The sequence below is a fragment of the Pteropus medius genome, unplaced genomic scaffold (assembly GCF_902729225.1).
Source record: "Pteropus medius unplaced genomic scaffold, Ma_sr-lr_union100, whole genome shotgun sequence".
Classification (NCBI taxonomy): domain Eukaryota; kingdom Metazoa; phylum Chordata; class Mammalia; order Chiroptera; family Pteropodidae; genus Pteropus; species Pteropus medius.
The window spans coordinates 4,521,467-4,543,726 of record NW_024341894.1 but is presented as its reverse complement, the minus strand read 5'-3'; the positions used below and the strand labels follow the sequence as shown (position 1 = coordinate 4,543,726).

At 40.3% G+C, this 22,260-nt stretch overlaps 1 protein-coding gene and 1 pseudogene across 4 annotated transcripts; one reads left to right on the top strand and one right to left on the bottom strand.

Moving 5' to 3' along the window:
* Positions 1-151: 151 nt before the first annotated feature.
* On the bottom strand, positions 152-21,918 carry ZBTB5 (zinc finger and BTB domain containing 5). Of its 4 annotated transcripts, none has more exons than XM_039856532.1 (3): positions 21,550-21,660; positions 20,381-20,567; positions 152-4,578 (listed from the first exon to the last, which is right to left on the bottom strand). In XM_039856532.1, the coding sequence occupies exon 3, from the start codon at positions 4,572-4,574 to the stop codon at positions 2,544-2,546; it is 2,031 nt and encodes a 676-aa protein (XP_039712466.1). In that variant the 5' UTR covers positions 4,575-4,578; positions 20,381-20,567; positions 21,550-21,660; the 3' UTR covers positions 152-2,543. The 4 variants fall into 4 exon arrangements, with proteins under 4 accessions (XP_039712466.1, XP_039712460.1, XP_039712450.1 ...); XM_039856526.1 differs by lacking the exon at positions 21,550-21,660 and adding an exon at positions 17,477-17,560 and having other exon boundaries at positions 20,381-21,322; XM_039856516.1 differs by lacking the exon at positions 21,550-21,660 and adding an exon at positions 20,987-21,322.
* On the top strand, positions 16,073-16,191 carry LOC120598316 (uncharacterized; annotated as a pseudogene).
* Positions 21,919-22,260: the final 342 nt, after the last annotated feature.

Genomic DNA, 22,260 nt, shown 5'->3' with positions numbered 1-22,260 from the left:
GTGACCTGCAGGTTCAGCTTCCCATCTCAGTCCTTAAACCTCTAGCATTTTAATTATTAGAACCATCCAAACCACTTTACCCCTCATCTGCTGCTCAAATTCCTTCAAATAACATTAATAACCTAAGCAAAGAAAAAGAACACATATTTAGTTAGAGGCATGAATGTTAACAATTTTTTTATTTCAAAATCTCAAATTGTGACCAGCATAGCACCACTGACATGGGTGCTGATAGAACTTTACGATTTAATCACCAGAAATGATTATGCCAGGCTATAATTAAGGCTAACCAATCAAAATCCAGGTACCCAATACGAGTTATAATTCAGGTAGAAACTATGGATCACAGGAACCCTGGGACTGGTTTTTCAGGGAACCTCTGAATTATCTTTTAAGTACTACATAGCTTGTATGAGGACACTGGCCCGCAAGCTTGCTTCTCACACACAGAAACAGATTGACTAAGAGGTAGATGAGCAATTCTAGATTCCATGTAGTAGAGGAGAGGCAGGGCTCCAGCCACTGTATCGGAGATAGGCCCCAAAGCAAAGTCCACTTGAGCCCAAGCTGAGGTGAGGGTTCAGCCTCTTAGCACCACCTCCTCAAGATGGAAGGGAAGAAGGGCTGCCACTGCTCTTCCCGGTGTCACTGGCTCCTGTCCCCAGGTAGGGCCTCTTGTTGTCCATGCCGACCCACCTGCCTCCAAAGGGTAATCTCACAAGACATTGGTCCCTGCGTCGTGTAGAGGGGTAGATGTAGAGCCTCCTCCCATTGTCAGAAAACAGCTGCTAACAATTAGCCACACATACAACTGAATTTCACAAGTGACCCCATGTCTTCCAGTCTCTTTCCCAAATTTGCTGGAAAGGAGAGGAATTCCAGAGGTTTCCTTTCCTCCCTGGGAATCTGTTCAAAGAAGATGCTAAGCCCGACTATGAACGTTTTGAGTTTATCCACAGACAGATGTGTAACTGCACACACTAGATTCAGAGGAGAAAACACGCTGATTTTTCTTTCAGGCTACACATACTTAGCTTTCTAAACATAAGAACTGAAGGACTGCTCTCAATTACGCACAATAGTTGGTGTCTAAAAAAGCGGTATAAAAAATGAACTCATGTTCATGCATGAATTGTACTGACTTCACGGGCTCTACAGAGACACATAACCTGTGCTGTTTCCCAGGTGTCACCAACAGCCCTGATGGCAGAGAATCAGAAGACCGCAAGGTGGGCTGGGGAAGTGAGGCGGTGGGACCCAAAGAGGCCCTGGGCAGTGACCCAAATGTCTCTTCCAACAGTCTCAGATGTTACTTAGTAACTTCTGTACTGTGAGCTCCCCAACCCTCTTACAGAATCTGGAAAATATTTACCCACGAACAATGCTACCTTTGGATTTCGAACATTCAGTATTGGGCTGGGGCAACAACAAAAGTTCAGGTTCTACATTTTAAACTATGTAACAGTAATAACACCCATGGTGAAGAGGGTTGACCTTATTTTTGGTTAGTCTGTAACTGAAAACACCAACCTAGGCCTTGGAATGATGCCATACAGGGTGTGAGAGTATGAAGAAGCAAAGCAGAGAACGGGCTTGTCATTGGGTGAGAGTGTCAGGCTGGACTGGCCCCCAAAGTCTGGATGGAGCAAAGGGTAAATGTGCTATGAAAGATCCCACAAGACAGGACTCCACGTCATCAGAACAAAGACAAACGCTAGCTCTTTTCTGACTTCCAAACATGGAACTGTAACATATGTATACAAGCTGGTTAAAATACTGCTAAAACAGCACAGAAACAATACCTTACTTGTTGTCACTCCCTACAAGTACATACTTCATTTACAACTTTGTTTTTAAAACCAGGAAAATTTTGTTAAAAACATCTATCCGACAGTGATGTTTTCAAAAGTATATACACCTAACAGTCCAGAGAATGCTTGCTCCGGACCCAGTGTCAGCACCATCAAAGTGCAGTGTCTGTGACTGCAAGTCAGACAAAAATAAAAAATACAGTACTTTCTGAGGCCTAGGACTAGCTCCTGATAGACTTTAAAGCATTTGTGGCAGACAGGCACGTCCTCAAGGGCCTTTTAGACGGGCACAAAGTCGCCACTGGTTACCCATAAGTGTGTTTTGCATCACTGTACAGTTATATAATATTCCCATTGGGGGTATAGGAAATTTAATTAAATGCTTCAGAGTTTTATAAAAATTGCTAAAAAAAATTTTTCTTGCACTTCAATTTTTAATTTTTACATGTGCCACTTTTAACATCAATTACAAACTACTTTCTGGCTGCGTTACTCAATCCTAAGGAAGAAGTTCGTTTGGGGGATTGCATCCCTCTCTGACAGCATACATTTCACTTAGAAATGCAGCAGCGCAAGTGCTACACATATTAGTTCTCCACTTATTAGTCATCGAAATTTGCAAGAGCCATTGGGCAGCCGGAAGCCTCAAACCCAAGGGCATTAGCTCCCGACCAAAAGAGATTTTAGTTTCGTTCCTACAACTGGCATCGACATTATCTCAAAAGGTCAGGGTTAGAGCAAAGTGCTGGGAAGACTGCTGCTCTGCCAGCGTAGGCAGGTAGTCTTCGAATGTTTATACAGGTGGCTGGACTGACTGAACCTCTTGCCACACTTGAGGCAGGCGTAGGGTTTTTCACCTGTGTGAACACGGATGTGCTTCTTGCAATCTGTCAAGGTCAGGAAAGTCTTGCAGCAGATTTTGCAGGCGTACTTGCGAGCTCCCTCTACAACCAAGACATTGTGCTCTGATAAGGCCTTCTTGCACTTTGACAGGACATCAGCAGATGCCCTGGTCAACTGCGGAGGGCCAGGCTGGGAGGGATGGCCGTTTTCAAATGAGGACGTGGCCCCATTCATTATTAGCTGGGAACTGGCAGAGTTTTCTGGGATCTGTGAGCTCCTGACAGAAGTTACAATTGGCATTTTGGGAGCTATGCGGCGGTAGTATGGAAAGTTACTGGCCTTTCCTCTTGAGGAGCCCATCATTACCCTGGAGAAGGAGGAGTGGAGGCCCAAACCAGATCTGGAAAAATCCATCCCAAACTGTTCTCCTTGATAGCCTGAAGTCTGCACGCACGGCAGGCCCATCGCTTCCTGCATAGGCCTAACAAAGTGGGAATCTGCAGGCTCACTGAATGGGTTCTCCACGTGAGAGCCGGGGGCCGAGGAGGGCCCGCCTGCAGGCCCAGCCTCTGGACTCAACAAATAAGGGGCCTCGCACTCCAGCCTGCAGTCACTAGTGGTATTTGGGATATTATCGTCATTGTTCTGATTTGCACTGAAGTTACTTCCTCTGCTTTTGTTAAGAAAATTTGAAATGCTAAAAGTGGACTTATGATCTAAGTTATTTGTGACTTCCAAAATATGGATGTCACCTACCCTGTCAGTGCTAGACTGAGGATCTGAAAAACTCCGATCGCTGCTTTCAGGGCTGAGGTCTATCTTCTCAGCACTGACCACAACTCCTTCCACTTCTACAGATTCGCTGCCTTCTGCTTGTGAGGTGACATCGCTCACTTCATCCTGAGGCTCAGGAGAGCTCAGGGGCTCAGATTTAACCACCACTCTCATGTGCTCCTTCTCACCAAGGCCAACCTCGGCATTTTCACACTGAAAACCACTTTTCTCAGTTGCACCTTCCTGCTCAAAACTACTTTCAACCTGAGTTGCACGAGAGGCCATGGACAACTGTGCCATGTTGCCAGCACTGTTGTCAGACTGGCTGGGGACCTGGGCATCTTCTTGAGCACCAAAAGACTGGTCAAACATGATGGTACTGTCTTCCTGGTTGTCAGTCATTCCGTCGGCCTTAGGGTTATCCACAATTTTCAGAGAATCTGGTGAGAAGAACTCCTCCCGAGAATGAACCCCTGATGGCCCATTCTCTGGAGTAACGTTGGAAATGGCAGACTCATCCATGGCCGGTCGGAGGCGCTGCCTGGCTCGCTCCTCTGCAGACTGCTTGCGCTTATGAAGGCGCCTCATGGGGAAGGGTGTCCGCTGGTCCAGGTTACTGCGCATTGATGAGCTCATGGGGGCCGGCTGCTCCTCACCACCCTGGTTGGAATTGAGGGCTGAGCTCACGATGCTTAGTCCCAGCTGCTGCAACATAAAGAAGCGCTGCATGCGAGCACTCTGCTCCTGAACACGCTCACTGGGGGGAGACATGGGCAGTGTCCTTGTTGTTAGGTAATGTTTGCATGCCTTAACAACAGAGTTCAAATGCAGGTGAGAGGCTGCCAATAAGACATCCATAACATTGCTCTCTCCCAGCATGAGGGTGGAGGTATACATCATGTCAATCAGTGCGGCAAAGGCCTCCGCTGTCACTACCTCACTATCCAGCTGGATCATGTTCATGGTCTGATCTCCCTCTGCCACTGAGAACAGGGCTCGGAAATGCGTGCTGCAGGCTGCCAGTACGGAGCGGTGGGCTTTAAAATGTCTATTTCCCACTACGATGACGCAATCACAGAGCTGGCCATGAAGTCTTTGGTAGTTCAGTTGCTGGAAGATCTGTTCAAAGTGTCCAGGAAAATCCATGATCCTATGGGGAAATAAAGAAAGTACTGAGACTTGGAAAAGCTTAAGACAAAGCCAGAGCACAGAGGGTGTGATGAAAAGAGAGGCATAGATGGCAAGCTTGAACATTTAAAAGTTTGTGATGTTTCTGATGATGGGCACACAACCTGTCAAATAAGGAGCAAATGCTCATTCAGCTACAGCCCTGGAAACACGCACACATGTGGGACCAGCTACTGGCTGTTTACAGGCTCCCTTTCGCTCTTCCTAAAGACCAATGTGTGAATGACAGAATGTACCCCACATGAGTTCTACATTCCCTAAGGACAATGAATAAACTCCAAGATATTCCAGTCTTTTAGCAACCTTAAATAAGTGAAAAGGGTAAATCAATCTCAGGGGGGAAGATTTCTAGTTATAGGTGGTAGTAGATTGCACACATTCATTTACCCCCAACTCATTCCTGAAACCCCATTAAAAATACGCTAAAGTTTTTTGGTTTTGTTGTTGTTTTAAAAGTATAAACCCACAAGGAACAAAAAGATGGGGAAGAAATATCAATAGCATTTTGGAAGCTAGTAAATATGTGAATGAATGAGTGTGGGCTGACTTAGCACACCCAGAAAGCTAAACCCTAAACTGGCAGTGGATAAAACACCCTGACTTATATAAGCCCCCTACCCACCAAAAGGCTCAGGAACTGGTTGCTGAAGTACAAGTTGAAGTGGAATGAAGGTGATACTAAGACAGGAGGACTGGATGGAAGTCTATTCGATAAAAAAATAATCCAATGGAAGCTCTGTGCCTGTGGCACAGAAAAGGTACATCTATAGAAACAGAGTAGATAAGTGGTTATCCAGGGCTGGGGGTGGGATCACAGAAGGACTGTCAATGGGAAGACGGACTTTTAGGGGGGATGATGGGAATGTTCTAAAATTGGATTGTGGTTACGACTGCACAACTCATAACTTTTCTAAAAATATTTGACTTGTACATTTAAAACAAGGAATTTTATGGTGTATACATTATACTTCAACACAGCTCAATAAATAATACCTCAATCAAAAAAATGAGATGAACAAGACTCAGATGAGGGGAACATTAAAGACTAACTTTCCAAATAAATGGCCTTTCAACCCAGCATACTGATATAAAAGATGATATTCTGTTTAATGCCTTTCTTCTTCAACAAGTGGCAGAAGTATCATTATCTGATAGCCTTATTTTCAGAAATGTCAGTTATCTTGAGTATAAGAAGAAACCACTACTCTTTCAAAAGGTCATTCACTAGAATGTCAAACTTAATGTTCAATTCCTACTTTTTATAGGAAAGGCATAAGCAGCAAGAAAATCGTGGTCCCAGAAGTACCATTTTGAGGAAATTCCCAGCGCTCAGAGACCTTTGAGAAGAGACTACTGAGGTAGCTAAACATGACCCCAACAAGGACAGAGGCTGAAATAAAGTTGGAAGATACATAAACATTCCATACAATCATTTACCTTCTCATTCGCCTCAAGGCTGTCAGCCCTACACTAAATGCCTCAACATAGTCCTTGAGATCAGCTCAAGTTCTCCAGGCTCTTCTCAAACACCTTAGGGATGCCTGGAATGTCCTGCTACGCCTATTGGCAGGCCATCTTCAGGACAGTACAAAGTCTAAGGCCTCCTTTTCTCTTATGGGGCTTTGGAAGTTGTGAAATGGTGATTTCACATGGTGACATTAGAGATGATCAAAACCAGAGAAACAGCTGTTCTCTAAGTTAGTAACAGTGTGCAATTATCCATTTAGAGATGCTCCAGGCTAATTTCTCCTTAATGGCAATATTCTTGCATCTCAATATCATTTAATCAATTTATGATCATTTAGATTAGCAATGGAAATCAAATCCACCAGATCAAAGCTAATGTTAGCCATAAAACTGACTAATTAGATTATTCAACTGTCCTTCTTTCCAATACCTGGAGTGTCAGAAAGCACCTCATATAAGTCAGAGTCCTTAACTGAATACAATAGTCTATTCAGCTGATTTAAGGACAAAGAGATTTGTGCTCAAAGGATGTTGGAAGCTCACAAAATCTCCAGGAGGGTGGGAGAGCTATACACAAATGCTCCAGAGCACCGAACACCTGCTACATCGACACTGTCCAACAGAACCTTCTATGATGATGGAAATTATAAGCACTGTTGCTATACTGTCTGCTAGTCACATGTGGCTACTGAGCACTTGAAATATGGCTAGTGCCACTGAGGAACTGAATTTTTAATTTAATTTTAATTAATTGAAATAGCTACTGTATTGGGGACATCTGCATCTAAACCCCACTCAGGTACATATGACCAAAGGAACCTAGTTCTTATATCTGTACTGTAGCTATGATTCTACCTTAGGAAAGTGGGGCTCACAATTTGCAGGCTATCCAAATATAAAGGAGGGGATGTTCAAAAGATTCTGGGCAGCTGCAAATGATAAATGTCTACTACAATGTCCCTCTGACAATTAGAGCCCCTCTACATGTAAGTAATGTGCAGATGACTTTGGAAATGCATAGCAGTATTGTGTAAGAGGTGATCATCTAGAAGTGAAAGAAAAACAAAACAACAGAGGCCAAAAGAACTGGTGTTACAATACACATGTGCAGGTACTGTACACATCTTCAACTAGCATTTCTTGAGCCCTGACTCCTCTTTCATGGGTTGTGATAAGAAACTAGGGTAAATTTTTAAAATTCAGGGGAATTTAAAACTGAAAATTTAAAAAAATGTTTGTTAACTTATTTTAAATTACATATTAATATAAATGACTTTTATGAAAAATATATTCCTCCTCCCCCCCCCAAAATAACAAGAATGGCACCGTTTTATACTTTTGCATTAACAGAAGACATCTGGATTCTTATATGTGCTTGTGTATTCAGGCTTTTGCAGTATCACACATCACATGGCCTCTGGAAAGCTCCACCGTACACTCTATTATCATGAAAATAGTTTTGACCTCACAGACCCCTTGAAAGTCTCAGGGGCTCCTATGGGTCCTTGGACTGTACTTTGAGAACTGCTAATCTAATGAAAAATCTAACTACACTGGGAAGATGGAGAAATGGGGAGTGTGCTTTGAAATGCAAAGAGCAGAACTAGTAGAATTAAAAGGAGAAATTAACAAATACATTTAAAAAATCAAAATTCTTATCACTAACCAAGGGGAAGTCAATAGATAATGGCTAACTGAAAAATAAAGGTGCTCCATGTATGTTATTGTATATATGTTTGTAAATATCAAAAGAATTAGCTAAGAGTTGAAATGGTAGTATTGGGGAAGAGAAAAAGAGGAACAGAGAGGCTAGGGTCTAGTGTTTGGCTTAGCAAAGCTTTTGGAGCTATTTGATTTTTTCAGTGGTGTGTACTTAGCAAACTACATATACCTTTGGTAAAATGTCTTTTTAAAAATCAAAAAAGCATGAACAGACTATAACCAATCCCCCCCACACACACACACTCTTGGGAAATCTGCCAAAGAATTATTCCTCACACCCCCACCCCCGCTCAAGGCATCAGTACCAAATAGTTTTGTAGGAAACATCTACCAAATGCAATGGAAAAGATAACTCCTATATTATTTAAACCATTTTAGGCAAGGAAGCTTCCAATGATCCAATATTAAAATAAATAGTTATTATAGCACATGCTAGACAATGAACTTAAAGTAAAATATTGATCAATCTTTCTGAATGGATCAGTAAGGACAAGTTATACAGAGAGAAGGACAACCTATGCTGACAAACTTTTAAGAGAAGCTATTTAATATCTAGTAACACATGCATAACTCAATTAAGGTTAAAGTGGAACCATGAGTTAAACCAAATGAGAAATGCAGCTGACGCACTAGCATCATTTTAAATATATGTTTCAACTAACCCAAAGTGTCACATTAAATATTCCAAGAATGAGTTGGAAATAGCAAGGCATTACTATGATGCTCCAAAATGACTCCAAAAACTATGAACATGAAGGTTTAGATTCATACCATCTTAGGTAAGGTTTCCCAGAAGCAGACCATAAAAGAATTAGAGTGCAAATGATTTATCAAAGAAATGTTCCCAGGAGAAACTGGGAGTGGAGAGCTTAAGAGGGAAGCAGTAGCAGCCAAGCAAGGGTGCGATCTGGGGCAAAATCCCAGACTTAGCTTGGTGTAGCAGGAGAGCTCAGAAGTATGAGTCTGAGCCACCTCAAGACAAGGGAACTGGTCTTTTGTAGTCCTGCATTAGTCAGTCAATAGCTAAGAGCCTCTCCAGGGGGATGGAAACTGCCAGCCACTGCTTGCTCTTTGGACCCATGCACAAAGTGATACCAGTCACCCAAAGACCCAGTCCTCAAAAGAATCATAGATGCAAGCCAATAGAAGCAAAAGCATAAAGAAGCTGTACAATAGGTGCACAGAACCGGTAAAAAGGATCAAGGGGATCTGGTCAGAGCCCAGACAGTATCTGCTACACATACTTGGTGATACTAAAGCATAAAGTGATGTGTAACCATATAGATAAACAGATGCTACTGTCTGTTAGGAAAGGGTATTTTGTATATATACTTATTATGTTTTATTTCCAATCCCTCATTACTGTCCTAAAACTATTATATCAAAGAGAAATCTCAATTCTTTTCTTTAATTCTAAGATGTCACTTACCATTAAGAGGCCTCATTGTAGTAAAAGTTAGTAAACACTGTTTTAACAAAAGTCACTAACAAAATAATATATCATAACAAACGTTCTCAATTGAGCTTTCTTTTTTATTTTTCAATTACGGTTGACATTCAATATTATTTTACATTAGTTTCAGGTGTACGGCATAGTGATGAGACTTCATGTAATTTACAAAGTGATCCTCCATTTAGTCTAGTACCCACCTGGCACTGTACACAGTAATTACAATATTATCGACTATATTCCCTATGCTGTACTTCACATCCCTATGACTATTTTGTAACTACCAATTTGTACTTATTAATCTCTTTGTCTTTTTTCACCCAGCCCCCAACTCCCCTCCCAACAACTGAGCATTCTGACATAACTAAAGAAATCTAATTAGTCTGGGACATTAAAATACAGTTAGTTGTAATTATGATGGTCTGTCAGTTAAGGCTTTGTACTTAGAACCAACAGAACCCAACTCTGACTTACTTGAACAAAAAATATCTGAGAGCTCAAAGTTCTGAGAGGCTGAAGAACCAGACAGCAGTCAAAAGAACTTGGAAAGTCTAGGATGCAAAATCCACAGTCACACTGGTACAGAAGGAAGAGTCTCCTTGGGCTACAGCCTCAGCAATAAATTGCTTCCGACAGTTCCTTTGGTATGGCTATCACACGCTCAAGATTCAAAGTTCCAGGGAGAGTTCCTACATACTGAGCTTAGGAGCCTACCTGCCCCCACCCCTGACTGTGCTGGAGAAGCAAAGAGGAAGGGTATTTCTTTGTTTTCACTTCTGCAGTGGAAGACTGGTTGCTGATTTATCCACCTAACAAGATTATACATAAAGGAAGTCAAGATATTTCATAAATAGGAAATCAGAGTGCTATTAAGGAGAAAATGTCAGAGAACTTTTTAGTGATACTATATGATACATTAAGCAACAAAGTGATTTGGTTAATATAAGGACAACTGAAGAACTGCCATAGCCTAACTGATATTTCGTATTCTTTATAAAAACTAGTCATGTGAAATAAGGCAATGGAGCAGAGTGTATTTTCCAAGATGGCTGGCCACACTAAGATTTCTCATCCCTCATGCTTTCTTACAATATGATACTGACACTCCTCTCATCAAGAAGTAGAGTCTATGTTCACTCCCCTTGAAGCCAGGCAAGTCTATGACTATGGTAAAAATTACATTATGAGGCTTGTGAGTTAGGTCATGAAAGGCAACACAGCTTTCACCTGGTCTTTCTGGAACCCAGCCATCATGCTGTAAGGAAGTTCAGATGAAGTCTGGCTGACAGCACCAGGCATGAGTATGCCTTCAAGACAACTTCGGCCCCTGTCACAATATGACTACAAACACATGACAGCCCCCAAGAGAGAATCACCTAGCTGAGTCTAGTCAACCCCTAAAACTGTTAGAATAATAAAATGATTTTTGTTGTTTTAAGCCATTAAATTTTAAATTTATTACACAGCAACAAAACTGCAACAATGTGAAACTGGTTAACATCTTCCCACAAATCAACATTCAAATATTATCTTTAAGGGACACATTGTTTATTTTTTTGTTTTGCTTTTTTGTTTCTTGTCTGTCTACTACATCTTTTGGGGAAAATCACTTTTCACCCATTCTTAGTCCATATGGTACATACAGATCAGACTGCCCCAAACTTCTGAGTTCCAGGGATGGGCAGATGATCCAGGGAGGCCTGGTAATTTGGTATCCACTCCCCTTGATTACAGTGATTGTTTCAGAGATGGCTATGTGACCCAAGCCAATAAGAGCCTGCCCTGGGGACTTTTCTGGTACTATCAAGAAAGATATGTTCTCTTTACCCAGCCTGCAAGCTATGAAGGAGTATGTTTAGCACTGATGGTAGCCACTTTTGCCTACCTAAGAATGAAGTCAACACAGAAGAAAGCAGCACCAAAGACAATGTCCTGATGACGACAACAAGACCCTGGATCCAGCCATGACTGTAGTTAGCATCGCCCCAGGATTTCCTATTTCATGAGCCAATGAATTCCCCTTTTACCTTAATCTGGTTTATACTGGATCTCTGTCACACTGTGAGGCTTAAGTTATAATCTCAGGAAAATCTAAATAACATGGCTATCCTGAAACCTTTCTGGATCTAGAAGAAATATTTTTAAAATTCAGTTAGTTTGGGAGAAATAAAATTTCTTACTTTGCTCCGATGGAAGGCAGTCATGAATCAAGATCATGGTTATTTAAAACTCTCAAGCAATTCTAGCAAACTCAGAAGCCCAGCCTAAAAGCTATAAAAGAGCTCACAGTGAGATGTTTTACCAAAAGCTGCCTCTGAAGCCTTCGAACCAAAGAAAAAAGCTTCATGTCTCTTTAAAAGATTTCAAAATGTGACTATATATGAGTGTATATAGCTGGGGGAGATACAGCAAGTATTCTATTATTTATAACTGTGTCTGACCTGAAGGAAGTGTACACTACAATATTTGTTATCTGCAGGAACAGATTTTTAGTAATTTCCAAATTAAATATAATTAATACACTTATACCACTGCTCAGTACATTAACATGAATAATCAAGAGTTGACTGCTTTCTCAATAGATTTACTTAGACTAATAAAAAAGTTCATTTGTGTTTTAGAACAAGTTATAGCACATTTTAAACTATTTGATTTACATATTGACCTACCCATATGCCTTTCAATAACATACTTAGTTCACAAAGAAAAGTACACCCATACTCAAACATCATCTACCACCATAGCAAGTGACTTGCTGCCTGTCTGCCAAGCAGGACATGCTAAGTTGCCACCTGCAGGAAGTATCTTAACATTCTAATGAGCTCTTAACATTTGATGTCCCTAAATCTAGCAGAAAAATAACATAACTTTCCTTCCACTTGTAGAAATGATACAGATTAAAATAAATGTTAAGAGAATAAAACTAGGCAAGGTCCCAGTTAAGCAGATTCGGAATTTTGACAGGTCTCTAAGTCCTGAATGAAGTCCTGGGACATTCATCCATTGTTCTGATTTGACCAACTAAGTGGAAGTCGGTAAAGGCTGCGATTAGGTGGGCACACAGGTTCCCAAGGTTAACCCTAGATACCAGATTTGTAAGCATGCCTAATTTGATAAACACTCAGTTTCTGCTCTGTCAGAGCTGGCTCAGAAACTGGACAGATTACATCTGTTAAAATGGAAATTCATCGATGACTAAAGGTAAGCACCACTGAGGAAGTCATGTTAATGCCAGAAGCTCTTACCATTTCAACCTTCCTTCCAACACTCCTCACTTTACCACCTTGTTTTCCAGGTCAACTTTCCTGGAGATTAGCTGACCTAGAACTTCATAACTCAGTTTGAATAAGAAAATGTATTAGTGCCCTGTTATATTCCTAGTGCAAACTCAGTATGTGTTTTCTACTAAAACAGCTTGTCAAGGCCAGGGACTAAATTTTCTCTCTCTCCCACAAAGCGTCTAACATACAGCTCAGCAAATTATTTGTTGAACAAACTTGAATGTACACAGATGAAATATAACATCGTATTATCCAACAGTCATTTTTCTGAGAGTCCCAAATATCCCTAAAACCAGCCAAAAATCAGAAAGAAAAAAGGCTCAGAATATCCAAAATAAATATCAAAGCTTATATATGAAAGATTTCCTCATTGGAAAGTCCCTCAAGCCCTCACACACTTTTGTTTTAAACAAAATTCAAGTTTTTCTAGTTTCTTAAGTGACTGAAGATGAGTGGTAGCAATTCTAGAATGAGGGCAAGAGGTAGCTGCAGGTTGACAACTGAAAAAAGAGACAGCTGACCCACTAAGGGGGAAGAAACCCAGCAACTTGGAGCCATGTACTGGAGGGGCTATACAGCCCTAGAGATATCAACAGCCCAAGAAGGTGCTTGTGTATTTAGTATACAAATTCATTTATCCAATGTTTTAAAGTGCTTACTTCATTCAAGGTTAAACGCTGTGGAACAGAGATTTATTTGTATGGCATAGTCTAACTGCCACAGGTGCTTAGTAGAAACAAGACATACATAAATAACCATATGATAAAGTACAAAGAATTAAGTGCCACATAAGTAATGAAGTGTACTTGGTGGCTCAGAGAAGGCAAGCTATTTCCAGCTTCATAGTGACAATGACAACAGAGCTAAGTATTGGTTTGAATTTGGATAAAATGAGATATAAAGTACGTTCTAGACAGAGGTAAAGGTGGGGAGAGGTTTGAAGGTGGGGGAAGCTATGTATCTATTCTAGTTGTTAAGAAGGTAAGGGTAAAAAGGTAGGTATTAGATAGTGAATACTCATTAACTGATATTAATGATTACTGCAAGTCATCAGAAAAGTTAGCCATGAGAAATATAATTTAGAACTAAAGACTATCATCATTTTTCAGATAACTTATAAAAAAAAACTTTTAAGTACAGTATCAATCAGGGTTCTTAGTTACAGCAACAGAAATCGATTCTAGCTAACTTAACCAAAAACTAGGTTGCTTAAATGTTATTAGTTTATTCATAGAATTGATGGGAAGGCTGGACACCTGAGCTTGGACTGGGCAGCAGGAACAACCTGGCTAGAATGCTGTCTCTGTTTGTGCCAGACACAGCTACTATTACAAGAATACTGACTCTACAGGGGTCCTAATCTCCCCTTCCTTTCATTATTGTTATTTAGTCTCAAATCTTGAATACATGTCTTTTTTAATATTACATGAGATGAAATAAAAAATACACTTGAAGTAATTGTGTTGCATACTGAAATACGATGTTGTCTCGAGGAAAAATATTTGTGCAATTTTTGAGTCACAAGCCGTACTCATTGCAAGAATGAATGACAAACTATGGTTATTCAGACTTGAGTATTTGCCAGACATTTTCTTGGAAATAAATAAAATGAGTTTGTCATTTCAAGGAAAACAACTTACAGTATTTCTTGCCTGTGATAAAAATCTGAGCTTTCAGGTGAAAATTAGAACTCTAGAATATCTGTATCTGTCACGGTGAGCTTGACAGCTTCCCAATGCTCAAACCCTTCTGATGAGATCATTAGTGATATTAATGAAATGTGATTTTTAAAAATATTGTATAGTAAATGTGTCAACAACTGGAAGATCTGCATAACTCAGTGAATCAATATTTTCCAAATGATTAATGTTATAACCATGATGTTACAAAATAAGTTATGGGTAAAAAATTCATTCAAAGTGCAAGATAAAAACTAATGCATTTTAATGTAACAATAAGAAACGTTCATTGATATACTTTCAGATTCTACTTTGCAACTAACCACATAAGAAAATACCATTTGCTAGGGGGCTGGGTGAAAAAGTAAAGGAATAAAGTACAAATCAGTAGTTAAATAACAGTCTCGGGGATGTAGAGTATGGTATAGGGAATATAGTCAAAAATACTGTAATAACTACATAATGTGCCAGGTGGGTACTAGACTAATCGGGGGATCACTTCATAAATTATGTAAATGTCTAAACACTGTACCTGAAACTAATATAAAAAATAAGAAATAAAATACCATTTGCTGAGTTTTGTTATAGTATCAGAACAGAATATCCAAAATTATCTGAAAAAGCTACTAAAATACTTATCCCTTTTCCAACTACATATTTGTATGATGCTAGACTTTCCTGGTATACTTTAACCAAAAGTAAATCACAATAAATTGAATATGGAAAAAGTGTAAGAAACCACTTGTTTTTTATTAAGCTAGACATTAAAGAGATTTGCAAAAAATGTAAAACAATGCCACTCTCAGCATTTCCAGTACCCAGATTTTGGTTTCAAATACCATTTATTTCATAAAAGGAACCAAAGTTCCTTGGAGAAATGGCTGATTCTACGGCTGAGGTAGGAAATATACAAGAATCTCATAGTGCCAGAAAGTAAAAAAAGTGCTTCAAACAAACAAACAAACAAACAAACAAACAAACAAACATTATAGTGGGAGTATGTGAAAGGGACATAGGACCCAAAAGGAAAAAGGAGTCCCAAAGGCCAAAGCTGGAACAGTTTGAGAAAAAGATAAATAAAATAGTATTAGACTATAACCCAAAATATAAAAGAAATATCCATAGGTCTATACTGATATAAAAAGTTGGGTAAATAAATGGGAGATCTGAGACAAATCTGCGCAGAATTTATATAGCTACTCTACCTTCAAGGAGATGTAGCATAACTCCCTACTCAAGTATGGGCTGTACATAGAGACTTCCTTCCAGAGTGCAGTAGGGAAAGGGAGAGGAAAAGAGTAACTTCATTGTGGAGGAATCTGAAAAATATTATCTCAGCCAGGTGACCAAGGGCAACATCAACGGTGATAAGTCATGTTGACAGTATGCATGTTAGTAGGCATCATGTATTGATGTGATAATGGCACTTTTTCTCTGCGGCCTTTCCCCAAAAAACCCATAACCCCAGTCTAATCATGAGAAAAACATCAGACAAATTCCAATTGGACATTCTACAAAATAAGTGACCAGTACTCAAAACTATCAAGGTCACCAAAAACAAGGAAAGTCTGAGAAACGGTCACAGCCAAGGGGAGCCTAAGGATACAAGATGACTAAATGTAATGTGCTGTGCTGGATGAGATCTTAGAACAGAAAAAGGACAGGAGGCAAAAACTAAGGATAACCTGAATAAAGAATGGACTTTAGTTAATAATAATGTATCAATAATCGTCATTAATTTTAACAACTGTACCACACTAATAGTAAGATGTTAATAACAGGGAAACTGGATGTGGATATATGGGAACTCTCTGTACTGTCTTCACCATTTTTCTATGAATCAAAACTGTTCTAAAATTCTACAGCCACGACACCCTGAACATGCCTGATTCCGTCTGATCTCGGAAGCTAAGCAGGGTCGAGCCTGGTTAGTACTTGGATGGGAGACCACCTAGGAAGGCTAGGTGCTGTAGGCTTAAAAAAACAAAAACAAAAAAAATCCCCACTGTTCTAAAAAGTAAAGGCATTTTTTAATGCCATTCTTTTCACTAAATATTTATTTTTGAAAATAGTTATTTTTCATAAAAATGTTATTTATGTTAACGTAATGGGTTTATTATTTTCGATGAATGCTTACATTTTTTCTCAATTTTAATTTCTAATATGTTAAATACTGATAGCTATAACTCACAAAAAAGCTCTTCGGAGTCATCAGTAATTTTTAAATGTGTACAGGATCCTTAAGTCAAAAGTTTGAAAACAACTGAAGTAGATAAGTTTCACATATATGGAAAATACATGGATGTGGAATCTCATTCTTCAAAATATGGGATAAATGAGACTTTAGTGCAAAGGCAGACTTCAATTTATATACATATTGTGCTACTCAAGTTTGTGAAATAAATTGCCTAGCATTTTCTCAGCAATATTACTTTCCAGGATCATCAGAAAGTATTCCTGTTACTATGATAGCAAACCGTCAAAGCACCTGTGCAACATAAGTAACACTGTCCTACACTTACCATTATACTTCTATTAGCTGGGTAGGATGAGAGGGTTGAATGCCTACTAAGAGCCAGGTTCTGTCGGTACCTTACATATATTCTGTTATGGATGGTTGTCAAGCAGCGCGTCTCGTCACCATGTCTAGGGCCAACATCACTCAACTAGTAAGTACAGTAAATGAAAAAGAGTTATGAACCCAGGTCCCACCATGAAACCTCACTTTGCTGTAATGAGAGCAGCCCCCAGATAGACATGGGCCAGGTGGATGATGACAGGATACTCAGAAGAGAGAGAAGAGTATGTAGTTACAAGCGTGAGCAAAGGCTAAGTATAAGGGTTAAGAGATTGAGGGAGTAAGGAGATGAAGTTGAAAAGCAGTGTCAAAGATTGGGGGTGAGAATGAAAAGACAGGTGTGTAAAATAACAGCTAAGAGTGAAAACTAGAGCAAGGGTTCTGGAACAGGTGGCAAGAGGGGCTTATCTTCTCCTTTTACTCAAATCCTCCCTTGCTGTCAATGCCACATGCCACCACCACCAACCACTTGCTAAGTCTTCACCACAGCCAACAGACCCCAGTTTGAAAGGTGAAGAGGATGCAGAAGGAGCTTTGTCTTCTCCTCCCACTGTCCCTTGCATTGTCTCCTCCCCTGACCTTGCTTTCCATGAGGCTGAATCAGGGATCAGAACAAGAATCAGGGATCAGAGCTTTGGGGAGAAGGAGAGGGTGACAAAATACTTTCCTGGCAGCAGGATCACCTGTCATAAGGGGAAAATCTTGGTCTGCCCAAGCCTGTCAGGGAGGTGATCTGTCAGGGAGGTGGCCCACCAGCAGAGTGCTATCTGAAAGGTGGGCATGCCCAAGACAGTTACATGACTGACTCTGAAAACACTACATTTAAACTTAAAAATAACTTATGACAAATTTCACTGCATTATCCTGTTTAGAATTTTATACTTGCATTGTAACTGCCCTAAAATTTCTCTTTCTTGGGTACTTTTCTGGAGCCAATTAGTGCTCTAAAGATCAAACTTCACAAAATTATCAAAAATTCTATGAAAACCAAACATAAATGGCTTCTTTTAGCTACTTATAAATCTGAAACTGTATCTATTTTAGCATATGTTTACAAAGTCTAAATGTATCTTCCCTCTATTACTTAAAAAATGTTGCCTGCCACCCTCAGCTCCCCACAACACAGCACCTTTTCAACAATTTTTTAAAATAGCTTTCATTGCCTTTTACTTGACAGATCAAGAAACATATTTCTTAATGAACAAAAAATACTTTATCAAGAAAAAAGCCATGCCAAAGCATTGAAGACACTATTACTGAAGGTGCCTTTCCAGTAGAGAAAATGAAAAATAGATTTAATTCATTTTCATACCTAGTTTACAAAGTAGTATATTCCTGCATTTCTGAACCATTTATCAAAGCAATAGCATTCAGCAAGCAACTGATACTTTACCTGCTGAGTTGCTTTTGACGTTCTACTCAAAAAAAAAAAAAAAATGTTACTAAATGTATTTAGATTTTTGTACCATCTGTGGGTTCCTTTCACAACTGAACCCCCAAACAGTGAGATTTCTTCTCCCTGTCATCCTTCCTCAAACCCTCTCTGCAATAGAGACTAAAACAAAAGGTCTAAATATTGAGGGTCTTGCATTTTTAGAGGAAGACTGAGCGGATTTTAAATTATAATCGAAAAGTTAAGATATAGTGATGAATCAATTACCCCAAGTTAATAATGTATGTTCAGAAGAAAAGGGGTAGCAATTCACCCTAATCATTTTAAACTTAAGAAGTTGGAAATAAAGCATTTGTAAACTTGTATCAAGTACACAAAGTAACAGACTACCAAGTATAATTTTCAAAAGCAGACTCACCAGGCAATCAATCATCCTTTAAAGTTAGTGAAACAAAACACTTTATTTGTTATTTTCCATTTATGTAAGAAAAAAGTATCGCTTCTGATAGGATTCCTTTCAATAACAAATTTTCTTCAGAGTACAAAGACAAATTTGGAAAATTAATTGTTTATAATTACAGTGAATTAATTGGGTACAAAAGTCTTTTAACTGTACCAAATGTCAGTGATTACAAAATGCAACATATTTCATGTAACATGAAGGAAAGAAAAGAAAAGCTGTCAATTAGGCTGGAGCATAATGCTTACCAATAGCATTCTGTCTTCAAGATTAAAATGGGAACAGAATTGTTTTCAAATCAAGGAAATACTGGAACCTTAAACATATCATTCAAATATATCAGAATATCAGAAGTAAAATTATCTACAGATAAAATACAATCTTGAATACTAAAGAAGTAATCTATGCCCACTATATTACAATAAAGTCAGTGCTTCAACACAATTCCTAATGTTTGAATTGTCCAAAAGTCAAAGCTTTTAGCAAATATGTCTGTAATTAATCAAATGAAAGGCATCCCCTGAAATTGATCTTGAGATTAAAAGCCACTATTCAGTGATGAAAATGATAAAAACAACTGTAAAGAGCAATAGTTCACTCAGAAACAGCTGGTGTTTCAGCATATAAATTCACTGTATACTTAGACAAAAGTGCAGTGTAGTGTTACATTCCATCCCACCTGCTACACTAATAAACACTGGCTCTACCACACAACATCCATATTTGAGAAATGTCAAGTAAAGTAAGAGGAATCATATGCTTAAAACTAATGAGGGGAGGGGCAGGGGAGTATTTGTTTACAACAAATTTACATTTTAAAAAATGTTGAAAGCTAACATGGACTCAATACTTTGGGTTTTTCCTTTTCTCTTTCCAAGGAGAAACTGAGGCAGATTCAAGATTCTGTGCAAGCACTACAGGAAGCTTTGTTATATCTTACCCACACTGAAGAACTCAATATTAATTCATGCTAAGTACTTTAAATACTAAAACATTTACATGCATTTTGTAGTCAAGTGATTTTCTAAAATGACTTCAACTTCTTAGGATAGTCTTGTGACAAAGATTCTTTGAGAGCACTGACCCCTTAATTTAGGAAAACACTCCGTTTTAAGATGCTTTTCTTCCAAATCTTATCACTTTCAGAATTGTGCTAGAGACACCTCAATTATCCAGAAAACAGCTTTCTAGTGTTAAGGGTGGAAAATTTTCAAGTGAGCCAACTAGCTAAGTGAGCTATAGGGAAGAAATATCTTTAGATACCAGAAGTTGTCCTACTGCTTGGGTGTGGTTTAGGAGGTATATTGTATAAGATATGAAGATGGCCAATGTCTGCTTCTGTAATCCACTTACTTGTTAACCAGGGTATGGTACTAGGTGATGTATTGTGCTAATGGCCAACTTCTGCTTCTGTAATCTGCTTGCTTGTTCTAGGCTTTATAACTGCCTCACTCTCAAACCCTGGGACTGATCTCCTCTAACCCTGCGTGGTAGAGTCAGTCGCTGGCCAGCTAATAAAGGCTCATAATTAATCTCAATTGGCTCCGTGGGTCTTAGAATCGTTCGCGCCATAACACTAGTATCTCCAGCTAAATACACTATGTTTTGAGACAACTTACAGGAGAAAAAAGGCAGAGCAGAAAACAAGTTGATTTCAGGACTTCAAGAAGTCCTGGTTCACTAATTCAGCAAAACCTAAGGGCCCAGAACAAGTTTCCAACCAATTAGTCTTACCTGGCAGGTCATCAAGCTGGCTGCGGTAGCTGGGCCAGTCTTCCCAAGTTTGCTGGGATTTCCAGAGGGGGTTAAAGCAATAATGGGAGGCCTTCACTCCGTTTAGGGACTTCTAAAATTCCTTCTTCTCTCCCCAGCTGATCTCTTTCCTTCATCTCTACTCTTTTAGCTTATGGAAAACCTAAGACTTTAGCAAATGAAAAGCAAGTTCTCCAGAAAACAGAGGCACTCAGCCCATCCTTTTATAATTATCTAAGGCACAATAGCCCGTACAAAAATAACAAATCATCAATAATTCTCTTCAACCTCTAAAGAGAGATCCCAATGTATGTAATATCTTCTACTCAACAACTGAAAAGTATATTAACGTACTTTGGAATAATGTTTGTTTTAATTTTTGAATATGAAGGGTTTCTTCTATTCATTTAAATTAATCAAAAACCCAAGCATACTATTTAGTAATCAAGACTACTGTGTCTTTACCTAAAAATTTTTCTCCAAATTAAATTAGAATTCATCTTTAACGAAATTAGTTTCTACAGTATCCTCCACTACACCAGAATGTCTTAGTAACAAGTGACCTTTTTGGAAGGAAAAAAAACGAACCTTCAACCCCCATCCTCCCGCCTTAATTCACTGCCTCGGCTCCAAACAAGAGGAGAAGGTGGAACGGCTGTTCTTACACGAAGCCTGAAAGTGGAGGGCATTCAATAAATGCCCATAAACACTTCAGTCCTCTGATAACAAGTTGGGCATTCCAAAACACTGGCTCCACCCCTCCAGGGTCAATCGCCAGTTTTCAATTCCAGACCGCCTTGGCCTTGCTCTAGCGAGATGAAACCTTGTCGCTCAAGGAGAAACAGGGTGGGGGGAAAGGGAGCCACTCGACCCCATCCCGCAGGGCGGCAAATGCTCTATTCACCCCGCCAGGATGTTAGTCCAGAGACCCACCCCACCCCACCCCATCCCATCCCGGTAACCAGCGTCTTCAGCCCTAGGATCCGAGGGGGTAAGAGCCCCCGCCCCACCCCGCAGACAGACAGCCTGGCGTCGGGACACGGGGGACGCCTGCGCAGAAGAACCCGCCTCCCATCCTCCTGGCCCCTCCGCTCGGAAGGGTAACAATACCCCCTCAGAAAGACAGGCAGGGTAGGAGGAGGGCACCGTACGCGTCTCCGCGCTCTCCAGACGCCTGGCCACGACCCTGCTTGCGCCACCAGCCCAGCGCCGCTGGTGCTCAACCGTCTCCATGTGAGCGCGCCCGCGCGCGCCACCACCACTCGAGCTGACAGGGTCTCCTCACCTGAGCCGGGCTCCGCCCCCCTTCTCCCTGGAGGAGGCAGTGACCCTTCTCCGATCCGACCCGACAGTGTCGGAGGAGGCGGGAACGTCCAGACTGGCGTCTCCGTGATGAGATTTCCTCTCCCTTCCGCCCACCCTCCCCGCCCACCCCGCCTCTCGTATTCCAGCTCCTTCAGCCCGTTCGCCACCGCACTCTGAGAACACCGCCGCGGCGGCCGACAGTAAACGGAAGTGACGCAATGCGAGATCACCTACTCCTCCCGCTTTGGCCGAACTGCAACCAATCAGAAGGGGAGGGGGCGAGGCCAAGGTAAGAGAGCAGCCAGCCGGCGCGCGGAATCCGGAGGAATTTACTGGGCTACGCCGGAACACTGACCAATCCGCGGTCCCAGGAGCTTCACTGTGTTTACTACCGACCGAATCTGTGAGCTCTGTGACCAATCACCGTTTTCCTTACAACACGCAAAATTGTTATCAAACGCCTTTAAGGCGGGATTTAGCACTAAGCGGTCCTAGGTTTGGGCTATAGAAAAGCTAATGTGTGTGTCGCAGCCAATCAAGACACGTAGTGGTTGAGG

Coding starts and splice junctions, on each gene's coding strand:
- ZBTB5 (XM_039856505.1), bottom strand. CDS start 4,574: ATGGATTTTCCTGGACACTTTGAACAGATCTTCCAGCAACTGAACTAC.